The 12,353-nt window shown below is 39.9% G+C and overlaps 1 protein-coding gene across 2 annotated transcripts in view; it reads left to right on the top strand.

The window, feature by feature from the left end:
- Window positions 1–12,353, top strand: part of PIK3CB (phosphatidylinositol-4,5-bisphosphate 3-kinase catalytic subunit beta) — a 76,013-nt gene that overhangs the window by 21,261 nt on the left and 42,399 nt on the right. For both annotated transcript variants that reach the window (XM_082766943.1, XM_082766942.1), the window contains one exon: window positions 10,587–10,772. In XM_082766943.1, coding sequence (XP_082623069.1) covers window positions 10,620–10,772 — 153 coding nt within the window. In that variant the 5' untranslated portion in view covers window positions 10,587–10,619. The remainder of the gene's footprint in view (window positions 1–10,586; window positions 10,773–12,353) is intronic.

The raw sequence follows: 12,353 nt of genomic DNA on the forward strand, positions 1-12,353 counted from the left end.
CCAACAGGCAGTTTTGAGTAATTCAAGGACATTTAAGCAGAATTCAACATATTCTAACGCTTTATGCTAACCTTTCCCTGGTACATAAAATGGTTACATTGTTCTGGAGTACCAAAAGCAAATTATCTAGGTTTGGAACTAACCAGGTCTAATCTGCCAAATCTGTAGTCCCGCTTTACTGAGCTGGACTACACTAGTACAGAATGCACTGGTCTTCACGTCAGCTCCTGCTCTGTCTACCACTTTTTTTTTTTTTTTTTTTTTTTTTTTGAAACCTCCTGAAATCTCTGAAGAGAGCTGTTTACTAATTTTCCCAAAGGTGAACGTCCACATATGTTCTTACCAGCACAGAACACCGGATTATCCAACTCCCTGACTTGGTCAAGGGTATCACGTTACCTGCTATTTATATGATGCTGCTTTCCTAATCAGCTGCTTTCTTCCACTTCGTTATATTCTCTCCGTTCTTGACCATTCAGAACTGGATTCCATTGCACTGAAAGAGGACGGATGTTTTCTTGTAGTGGTCCCAGCTTCAGTGTGATCCAGTGATCAAATGCACCTGCAGACAATTTCAGCCAGTAGCATTTAAAGGTGAAATAAGTTCTTCTCTCTGCAACTCACTTTAATTGTACAATACAAAAAGATGGTCGGCAGCTCATTTTATTTATATATATTTATACACACATACACACCTAAAATTTTATAGATATGTATCTAAAACATCTGTATGCCAATTTCAAGATAAAACAAGGGATAGCCATGAATTAGCTGAGAGAAACAACTTTGTTACTTTTGTACTCATGAATATTGTACTCCCTGTGAATTGTCTGAAGTCGATATCAAAAGCCTGGGACTAAAGTTTTGTTCAGTTGTCTGGTTTATTATGAATAACCTTTAGAGGGAGCAGGAACAAAGCTTATTTACCTGAGCATAAAGGAGCAATTTCCTCTTATCTTCATTGTTCCTGCCAGTTCTGGTAAGTCTCCAGGTCTGGAATACCATTTTAATAATGCCATTCTCTACCTGTACACTTGTTCTGCAGGAAAAAGTTTCTGATGATGATAATCTCATTTACATGCTATTTTAAAAATTATGCTGTCATTGAATTGTAGAATAATTTCCATAAGAAGGGACAACCAGGGGTCATCTAGAATAACCACCTGCTCAAATCAGGTTGCTTAAAATTAAATTATATTTTAATTTGGAATCAGTTAATGTTTGCATTTTTGTCTTGTCTCTAAATCCTGCTGAAGTCAATTGCAAATTCAAGCACTCAGCATTTTTTTTTAAAGTGGGCCCACTTTCATTTAGAGGCATTAGTATAATAAAAACTCTGTGGTGGTTTTAAAACCCTTGCTCCAATTTTTAAAATCTAATGTATGCTGCTGTGGGTACAGCAAAGGAATTCTGATACAGAAATAAAGTTACACAAGATGAACGGATAAAATGATTCATGGCTATGGAAAAAAGACCCAGTAATTTTATTTTTTTATTGGTGGAAAATTATCTATATTTCATGAGGAGAACGAGAGAATTCAGACTTGAATAGTTAAGAGACTTCTCTTGCTACCAGTCTGAGCACTGTGAGGGAAAGACATTTAAATAAGGCATTTTATGTTTTTTATATGTAGATATTTTTAGAAAACGAAATGATATTTTTATTCTGATTTCTGAAGAAATCCTGGCTAAATTGGCACTTAATTTTCCACTCCATAGGGCCAGCTTTGAAATAAACTGCTGGGAAATATTTATAGTAATGCATGCTCTTTAAAAGTAACTTCTCAGGCTACACTGTAGATATCTTAAATTCTTAAAATCTTTGCTATTATAGATAAATAACCATGACGTTCCTGGAGTGGAAAAATCTTAGCTTTGCTAATTTAGGCAATTGTATTTACAATCAAGTTGTTTGTATTTTATTTTTAAATTTGTAAGCGGTTTGGACTGTCCAGTTGCAGCAGGCCAGAATGGTATGACATTATATATGGAATACACTTCAATTTTTTATTGTGTGACTTTCTACTTTCCCCAGAGCAGCTGTGGCTGCCCCAGCCCTGGCAGTGGCCAAGGCCAGGCTGGATGGGGCTGGGGGCAGCCTGGGCTGGGGGCAGGGGGCTGCAGCCAGGGGCTCTTTGAGGTCCCTTCCAACCCAGGCCATTCTGCGATCACCTGTGGTGATTCTGTCCGTGCATCAGATCCCATCTTTAAAAGAGGGCTCCTGGTAATCTGGTGTGAACTGTGAGTTCCAGTGAACAGAAAGTAGTCATTAGCTCATGCATTGCTCAGCACAGGTGCTTTCCCCTGTCCCTTAAACCTCTAAATAAACAGGCTGCAGTTTTGTTTCATCTCTGGCTATTGCTGAAGGCAGCAGCGTTGTTCTCATGCTGCCCTTGCTTCAGCTGCAGTGCCTGAATGCCACAGGCCGAGTCAGGTTGTTCCCTGATTCGAGGGCAAACAAGCGGTGTTTGTCCGCAGAGCCGTGGTGGTGTGCGGCCGGGGAGGTGGGCAAGGGGCTGGGAGGGTCTGACCGTGCACCGCTCTCCCAGCGAGCTGCACATCGGGTGGGATTGCATGTGGGAAAGAAAGGGGCTTGGCAGAGCAAAGAGGTGTCTGAGGCGATCCTGTTCCAGGCAGTGCAAATACAGTGGAAATTGGCAAAGTGGGAGTCCCGTGCAGCTGCCTGGCATGGTGCTGGCCTGTTAGCTGCAGGGCAGGCGGCTGGGGCACACCAGCTCCACGGGGGCAGCGGCTGTGAGCTTGGTACCATTGCAGCAGGAGGGGATGTCGCTCTCCAGAGCCACCAACAGGCACGCTGACCTCTTCTGTGTATTTGACTTCACCTGAGGCTCCAGAAGAAACCTGAATTCTTTCAAATATAAAGGAGAAGTTTCGCCCTTGATTTTTTTTTTTTTTTAATTCTTCATAAGTTTCATAGGACATAAGCCTTCTTGCATGTTCTTACTCTTTTTACATCCTTGCTGGTAGATTCTTTTCCCTTATTTGTTCTCAAATGTTTCCTCCGTAGCGTGTTTATCTTTTTATAGTACTAGATGTTTGCGTAGTTAGAAAAATGATTACAAAGATTATATTGTGTAAGCGCTTAGTGTTTCTTCTGCTTAGACTACGTGATATGCTGCTGCTGTTTCCTAGAAAATTACTGTGGTCAGATTGTCATCTAGTCTGTTTGGGACAGTAAGGTATTGTTTCAACACTGTTCTTGTGTGTCTGGATGGGGTGGCCCTTTTTCAACTGCTTTCACTACTGCAAGCCTTTTTTTCTAGCCCCTTGACTGCCACGTGATAGAGGAAGCAGCAGATAAAAGGCAGTATTGATCACAATGATGGTCATCTTGGAATGTGGTGCACAGCAGCTGTAATAACTTTATATAAAGCAAAAAGCTGGATGAGCAGAGTGCTCTTAGATTTTCCATGATCAAAATAAGCTAGTTTCTGTTTTCCCCCTCATCCATGTAAATATTAATATTCATAGTGAAAAGAAAAAAACAAGGCTGTGTTCAGGAGTTCGTTTTTTTTTTTTTTTTTTTTTTTGTAGCTTAGCAAATGTAAATGACTTTTAACCTGAGAAGCTGTGTGTATTTGTGCTCTTAAAATGTGCCTGTGTTTGAAATAGTAGATGAAGCAGTAAGTAAATGAAAGCTTCTCCATGCGGAAACCGCCCTCCTCACACACGAGAGATTCCTCTCCCCCAAACCCTCCCTTGGCTTGGTGCTAGGAGGCAGCCCTGGGGTTGGCTCTATGAGATGTAACTGAAGGGGTAGGAATTTTCCTCCAACGTTGTGTCATGTGGGTTTTTATATTTACCAGCTTCCTCACAGCTTCTTTCATTTGTCTTTTACTAGTTTCTTTTTGTTTATGCTTCAGGACAATTGTTCAAATATTGCGTTAGATTTTCCTTTGGTGTTCTTTTAATATGAAGTAACAGAAAAGTACACCTCAAAAGATGGGTCTTGGGATTAGTAGTGAGGTCACGGGGATAAAGGAGTGTTTCTAACTTAATGGCATAGTGTGACATTTCAGAACTTGCGCTTTTTTTGGTACGTCACTTTTAGAAGAACTTACCTGACGCGGATTAATGTTGGTTGTTGCTTATGATCCATGTGAATTTGTGGGTACTTCTGAATGTCTAGGTCTCTAGCTGATGTGACAAAGTATTTTAAAGAGAAGTAAGACTAGTTTTATTATCTAATGGATGAAACAAAACCAATAATTTCCTCTTGTTTCCTATCTTATCAATTCTTTTTCTTTTCCATATCTATAAGTCAACATAGCTTTTCTTTCTTCAGAAGACAACTAACTGATGCTGATGTTGACCCAGTTGTGCTGAATGAACGCCAAGAACTTCTGAAATTATTTAGAACGTAAAACATTGTTTTCTCTGAGATACGATTGAGGAATGAGGAGGTATGGAGAAATTCAGAGGTGACAATAGAAAGAGAAGAAAATATAAAAGCATGTAAAACCATCCACTTGTTTTAATTTTAGCCTATCTTTCAGAACTGGAAGTGATTCTAAATTTCTTCTGCTAAATGAGTAGCTATAATTTTCCTGGGTAATGATAAGGGTCTGTTCTCTGCTATCTTTGTTGTTCTGCATGGATTGCTATTAAAGTAGTAGGTTGAATTTCAGCTTCAGTATTCATTCAGGTCATGCCCGCACTTGTCCAGCAGTCTTGAACATACCCAAGGATGGAGCTTCCACAACCTCTCTGGGTAGCCTGCTTTAGTATTTGATGACACTCATCAAAAAAAAAAATAAAAAATAAATAAATCTGCAGTGGCTTTCTAGACATTCCCTGGGCACATTTTACAAGTTCATTGCATTGTTACTCCGTTTCTAACCTTCTGCAGTGCCTCCTGACAGATCCTCTGAGTGTGCTAGGACTCTTGTTCAGCTCTTTGGTTCAGGATAGCCTTGTGAAATCTCCACTCCCTTGCTAAACGCACTCTGCCCCTCATATCTTCTTGGATGGCACTTGGCTTCATGTCAGCTATTTGCACCTCCTGGTTCTAATTCCTTTGCACGAGCAAGGTAACTACATGACACAGGTACAACTCAGCTTCCCATCACTTACTGCAGTGGTGTGAAACCTTTGCAGCTGGGTGGTTTGGGGCTCTCTGAAGTACTCGCTAGGGAATTGAGTTTGCTGCAAGCTGATCTCGCCTACCTTCTCAAATCCTACTGATCCTCTAGTCTAAACTATAAGTCTTGTAATGCGTGAGGAAGTTCTAAACGTGTGGGTTTTGTTACCTGATACTGTGAAACATCCCAGTGGTTCTGCTGGTGCCTGACACTTGCTGACAGCGTTGTCTGTATTTTGTTTAAAAAGACCCCTTTTTGTACCTGCACTGTATAGCCCAGGCATGCACAGTTCTAGTTCCATGTTTTGCTTAGGGGAAAAAAACACGTGGCTAGCAATTTACAGAAAGATACGTAGCTTGGTTTTGACTGTCATCTTTCCCGAAGCCCTCTTAGGAATCAGTGAAGAAGCAGCCTGCTTGTGGTAACCATTTTTTTTTTTTTTTTTTTTTTTTTTCCCTTTCAAAGTTGTTAGATGATGAGAGGTGCTTTTTTTGGAGAGTAGGGTGGGTGGACCTGCAAGGTCTACAAGGTGTCTTGGCTTCTGGAATAAGACTTAACTCTAAAGCCATTTCTTCTGTCTGCCTAGACATGGTAAGTCCTTTGAAAACAAAGAAACAACAGCAAAGAACACAAGTGCCTGGGAACACATAGCCCTTCTGGTTAGCTGCTCAGAGCTTGTGGTCTGTTGTCTGTCTTCACCTCCTTGAACTGTCTGATTATCTTGTGATCAAGGTCATAGTGCAGAGAAAGGCCAAAAAATTAAGTTCTGTAACTTTCACACTGATTTCACAGAAGAAATTCTCACGCTCTGCAGGAATTTGTGATTAAGGTATTTAGAATTCTGTTACTGAGCATTCATTTAGTGTGGGCATTTAGTACTTTCATTGTTTTTTTTATTTGGGAATTATTCTCGCTGCTGAAAGCAACTGAAGTGTTATTTGGTGCATGGCTTAATTTGGGCTGCCCCAGAAGGGTGGTCCCGGTGAAGTGTTCCCTCCAGCATGGGCAGCAGGGGGGGCGCAGCCATTCCCCTTCAGCCTGGCATTGTATTGACCAGGCCATGCTGTGTGTGTATGAACCATCTCATGGCACAGTGTGGAGGCTTATCCTACAAGCTTTCAGCATCTAGGTTAGTTCTGCTTCAGTCTTAATGCTTGACACACGTACCAGATACACATATTTACAGATGGAAAAATTGCAGGCAGTTGTCTTGGTTTGATAACCCTGGTTGTAGGGCCTCTTGTTTGCAGACATTAAATACATAAATACAAAGATGAGGCTTAAATTTTGTTCCTCTTATTGTTCTGGAGATGACCTATTAAACTGTGTTCTGTTTCTTTCCATTAGCCTTAGCAGCTCTTTCTTCTGATATAGTAAAATACAGACTGAGCAGTTTTGAGCTTTATCTTCACATAAAAATATATTTAAATCTGAATTGTGTAACTCAAAGTTCAGAGCAAATCTACAGTTTGCATGCTGTCTGTGCTACAGACCTGTGACATAAGAAAAACATTTAGTACTGAGCTCTGCCCCTGTTGAATTAAAACAATCATTGATTAGGTATTTGTTGCCAAGATTAAGCACCGTTTTAATTACTTCCTTCTTTTGTATAAGAAGTTGTTTTTACAGCAACTGCAGACAAAAATAGCCATGAGGTTAAGAGCCTGAAATAGCTTCTTAGTACTATTTTGATTGTTGATTATTTTTCCCCTTAGCTGGAAGTTGTTTAAGATGTCCTGTGTGCTGTTGCTCCCAATGCAGATGGCTTTCTGCCTTTGTTTCGGTTCCTGGAGGGGATGTTGTTGGCTCGGCAGCAGTGCCTCGGTGCGTTTTGCAGCTTGGTCCGTGACTCACGCTCACAGCCACCTCGGGCTGGCAGGCAGCGCTCCTCTCCGCATCGGTACTTGCTCTCTCCTCACCCCTGTGATGTCAGCTCCCGGTGGACACTGGGTGCTGACTGTGAAAGGCACTAACCTGTTTCGTTGAGGAAGGAAATGTTAAGTAAGTGCCTGAAGGCAAGAATAGCTTCCCAGCGTGCTCAGATTGGTGTAACGATGGCTCTTCCCTTTTTAGCTGAATATGTAAATAGACATCAGAAGCTTCTTAAATTCTGTGTTGAAAGTCGGTAATAGTAAGCAGATATCTGAGAAGAACTTTCTGTCTCTGCTTCGTGCTGCCTAGGTTAGAGGTACATTGTGGTGTTTTGAAGTCCTGCTGCTTTGGATTTTCAACCTGCATTGGTGCACCTACCTTGCTGCCATCACAGATGGCTTAGGAAAACCTCCAGAAGAGGATTGTGATATGTAATATCTGACACTGAGTTAAAATAGAAATTACAAGCGAAATAACTACATAGAACAGATTAACGTTGGTTCTCCTTGCTGCTGCTCCTGCTAACCTGGTGCTCTACAGCAAGTTACATGTCCTGTAAGTCAGCTTTGCCGTGATGGCTGCGGAAAGCAGCTGCCAGCAGGCTGTGATTACACCAGTATGAGCACAAGTCTGAAAAAGCTTTAGGTTTAGATCATTCCAGTGAATTTTCCGTGACTGCTATTGTCAGTTGCAACAAAACTGAAGCAAAGATGTGGATAGAAGTTGAATAATAATACCCCGTTTAAGGAGTAGCTCACTGAAGATAAACTAACTGGTAATGAGGAACTACACATTTCCTGAGACTTTGGTTCTATGTTTGTTTTTTATAGTGTTACGTGTTGCATGATGGGGTTAAGTTTTATTTCTTTCCTTTAGCCAACTTAAAGAGATCACTCACTGAGATAAGTCCGTGGATGAGTGAAGGGATGGATTTGTAAAGATCTAGTAATTAAGATAAGGTATTTTCATGCCTGACTTGTTTTTGTCACCAGGTCTACCTGCTCCCCCTCACCACCAATCCTTTTTGTTTTGATTCCATGTAAATTAATTTTTTATTTTTTTTTTTGAAATAAGAACCTAATGATAATAAACTATGGTTTGATGATGATGATAATAAAAGCTCCAAAATTGTTGCATCTGTTGAGTAAAAATGTTTACTTGCGTATTTCTGTTTTCTGAAAGTTAAAAGTTTTTTTCCTGTTTGTTTTTACTAAAAAATGTACTGTAATTTTATCTAGTACAAGCAAAGTATTGAGCTCCGTATCTTTAGCGTAGTAACAAGATACGTTGGTAGCATTCATGTTTGTGAACGTCTCCACGGCTTCAGGAGGACTGAACAGAAAGGCTTTCAAATGGGTCTTGCTGCTCGGTGTGTTTACTTGGCAGGTTGCGGTGAGCCTTGCGTGCAGTGCCTCGTATCTACGCCAGCTTTTAGCAGGCAAGCTGCGAGCACAGCCGCGGCACCAAGGAGCTGCTTTCAGCAGTTAGCTGGGCACCATGCGGGGTTTAGACTTGCTATGCCGTTGGTGACTGATGAGCTTTAGGCGGTTTCAGTTCCCTCTAACCAGCACAGTCTCTTTCTGTCCTGGAGGTTTTCATCTCCTAACATTTCCCAAATGTCACAATGACCCCTTTTATAATTTTCCAGAATCTGAAGGGATAGAAGCCAGTTCTAAGAATGATGCAAAGATACGGACTGGGAATATTTTGGAGTGGTGGTTTCAAATGGTACTGGTTGTTTAAAAGTGATGATCAATAAAAAATACCCCTGAGCAGCCCTTGGTAACGTGTACAAAATATTAACAGCTTATTTGTCAGTAACAAGCTATGCAGTGTAGTAGGTTTTGTGCTGCTGCTGGATAGCGCTACCTGCTGTAGGCACGTTCAGCCTTGGCTCTGCTTGATTTATTTCATTGCAAGCTGTCTGCATCAGACCAAAGAGTGCAAAGAGACTTCCTGAAGTAGCACTTCCACATCCCTGTTGTCAGTGAGGACCACAATGCATGCGACAGTGGATTGTTTGGTTTAAAGGCCTAGCAATTTTAAAGAGCTTTACATTGAGTTGAGTTTCTGTAAAAATAAGAATATCCAACAAACCAAGCTTTACGAAGCATTAACTTCTGTGCCTCATAACGTCTGGATTTATTTACTGGTGCTGTGACTTTTCTGAAATGAAGCTGTTTATCAAAGAAAAAGGATGAGAAGCTGGAGAGGGAGGGGAGCGAAGCACCTCTGTTATGACACAGTCCGCCTCGTGCAGTTTGGTGGCCGCTTCCACGATAGTGTGCTATTAAGGTTTCTTGGTTGCTTGCTTTGGGAAGAAAAAGACTAACAAGCTGCTTCGGGATTGGAAAACTGTATTCATGAAGGTGTTGCATAGATGTTGGGAAGTTTGATGCACAGCACAATAATTATCTATAGTTCTACGGCGTGACCAAGTGAAGCAGTTAGGTACTGATGAAGGTATACATACACATTTAGCACCTGGAGAACGATTCCTTTTTAAAGAAGGATTTTGCATAGTGACTTAAAAGTAAAAATGAAGTGTTAAGCAGACTTCTTTACCATGTAATCACTGGTAGAGACCGGATTTCATGTGGTCATTGTGCTCATTTTATTTTTTCTGTTTTCACGATGATGCTCTGTGATGCTGTAAAGAGCAGCCCAGTGTATTGCTTGCATCTTGCTTTTTCTGCTGGTGCTATAGTGAGGGAAATAGCTTCTGTTAAGCAGAAGGCCTGATTTCAGAGCAGGGAGGGGATCCAGAAGAGACGGAAAGGAGTGATGAAAGCTGGGGGAAGCTGCAGTAGTAGTGGAGTTGCACCAGAATCTGGTGGTTTGTTTGGTGTGTTTTTTTTTTTTTTTTTTTTTTTTTTTTTTTTTTTTTTTTTCAGCGAGTGGTGGTTTCTCATCTCTTGTTGTCTAACAAGAGTTAGACAGGTGTGGAGTTAAATTCTTCTGTCCTTCTTGGAGAAACCTTTAGTACAATCTTTTACAACTTCCCACCTCTTTGTCAGCTGAAGGACATGGTCTGGATGAAGAGGAAGCTAAATATTTGTGTTTCCCTTTCAATCACTATTCACTCATCTGTAGAGAATTAATTGAAATGACAAGACTTGGAAGGTCCAAAACACTACTAGTACTATTAAGAATAATTGAAAACTGAAATTTGAAAAACTGAAATATAAAGCATAAGAAATCAAGAATTCAGGGAAGTGAACTAAAGAAGATGACACAAAGGCTTTTCCCCTACCCTGCAGTGGGTGTAGTTTACACAGTGAGTTGAATTTAAAGGAGATGATAATCTAAAATTATTTTCTGACTTTTGTTTTATTAGCCTCTAATCGGTTATTTTTTTTTCTCTTATAGCTTAGTATAAGTTATGTAAACACCACAACAAGAGTGCTTTATCAGGCAAGTGCTCTTAGTATACTAAATGGAATTAAGTACAACTGTGAATATGTGTTTGCAATACTGGCATTTGAGGCCCTAGACTTGCAAGCTGAGCTGCACAAGCAGACTTATGTAAACTTTCCAAAAGCTTTAAAATGTGTGTCTTATTATAGAAGGTTAAATATACTGAATTTAATTTTTTATTTTTTTTTTCCTAAGGCCATGTGGTTATGATATTGTTGAGATTCCATAATGCCTCCTGCCGTGACAGACAGCCTGGACATCTGGGCAGTGGATTCACAGATTGGTGCTGATGGCTCAATATCTGTGGACTTCCTATTGCCCACTGGAATCTACATCAACCTGGATGTCCCTCGAGATGCCACCATATCTCATATTAAACAGGTAATACCAAATGGCCAATTAACTTATAATTTGGAATGTGTTCTGTTTCTGATTTTTATGTGCCTTTTGGCAAATCAAGTAGTGAATCTGGGTAGGCATAAAAAATAAATTAAAGGTGCATTCGTAGCAGAATGATTGATACAGATGCATGTCTATGAGGGTTTTGAATGTTTTGGGACAGATGTCAAGGCTCAGAAAAATAACTTCTTGCTGATGGTACACTTCAGCAGAGATTACCATGATTGTTCTATGTTAATACTGAATTGCTACATCTAAACTTTTAACATACCATTAATTCATTGTACATTTATTTAACATTTCTCTGATAAGTGTGGAAACAGGAGACGTTGTGTCTGATTTGATTTTTAATATAGAAGTCATATATTGTGCTCCTGTTTTGTTTGATTGACATCAAAGGTGGATGCCTTAAACACTACATATGCCACTTCTTAAGTTTGTGTACAAGTGCCTAGTTGGGGCATCACTTAAAAAAAGAATGAAATCTTTGATTTATTTGCTGTGTGAAAGGTCTCTTTCTAAAATGAGCGTGAAAAATCCTTGTCTGTTTATTCAAAGGAAACAATTTTCTTTACTAAAGAAGGGCACTGACCTTTTTATTTTTTTAAATGTTTTTAATTCTTTAGGGACAGGGTACTGTGGATTTTGTATTTTGAAAGACAGTGTTACAAACAGTTCACCCAGACAATATCTCGTGTAATTGTAAAAGGATGGAATTAATAAAATCTGGTTGCTAAAATTCCAAGAATTTTTTTTTTCTGTTCAAATTTGAGCAGTGGATTTGATCTGTTCTTGTTTTTGGTGTGTTTCAAATGTCTAGCAGGGGATAGCGCAGTACCAATAACATCTTCTGCACTCTATAAGCCCATGTTTGTAACACTGGGTAAGAGTACTTCAGTGTTAGTTTTCATACTTCTGTGCTGTTATAACATACATCTGAAGCTATGGAAATTTGGTGCATTGTTTTGACTGTGAAAGTGTTCAAAATAAAGTTGATGAGGATAAACAGGGAGCTTACAAAACTGAGGGACAAATTTACGTGCATTCTTATCTGAGCCCGTCACATATTAGCGCTTCATGATCTCTCTTTATTGATCCCTTATTTTATTAGGAGAAATACTTCTATCATTTTATCACAGTTACGTTTCCTGGAATTACGTCTGTGGTCAAAAATGCATGGCAATAGAATGCCTAGGCTAGGTGTACACTCAGGGTACAGAGGGAATTCATGGCAGTGCTGCGCAGGGAAGCAGATCTCTAGAGGATGAGTGTGGTACCTTTAGCCTTCAGCCCATCTTTCCTTTCTGGACTATGTGAAAGACAGAAGTTGGGCAGTAAAAATTACTTGAAAGGATAAAGAAAAGACTTCTAACCTAAATCTTGAAAGTGTACATATCATTGTAGCTTCTTAGATCCAGAAGTCATTAATCTAAAATAGTTTCTCACAACTCTAACATCCTTTTACCAGGCAAATGTTCATAATATGAAGCTAGCATTAAAATAGCTCACCTAACTATGGGTTCTTAGACCTCCCTGTTGTCTTCCTTTTTCAGGCTGATTCCA

Source organism: Aythya marila (genome assembly GCF_965140915.1).
Source record: "Aythya marila genome assembly, chromosome: 9".
NCBI classification, from domain to species: domain Eukaryota; kingdom Metazoa; phylum Chordata; class Aves; order Anseriformes; family Anatidae; genus Aythya; species Aythya marila.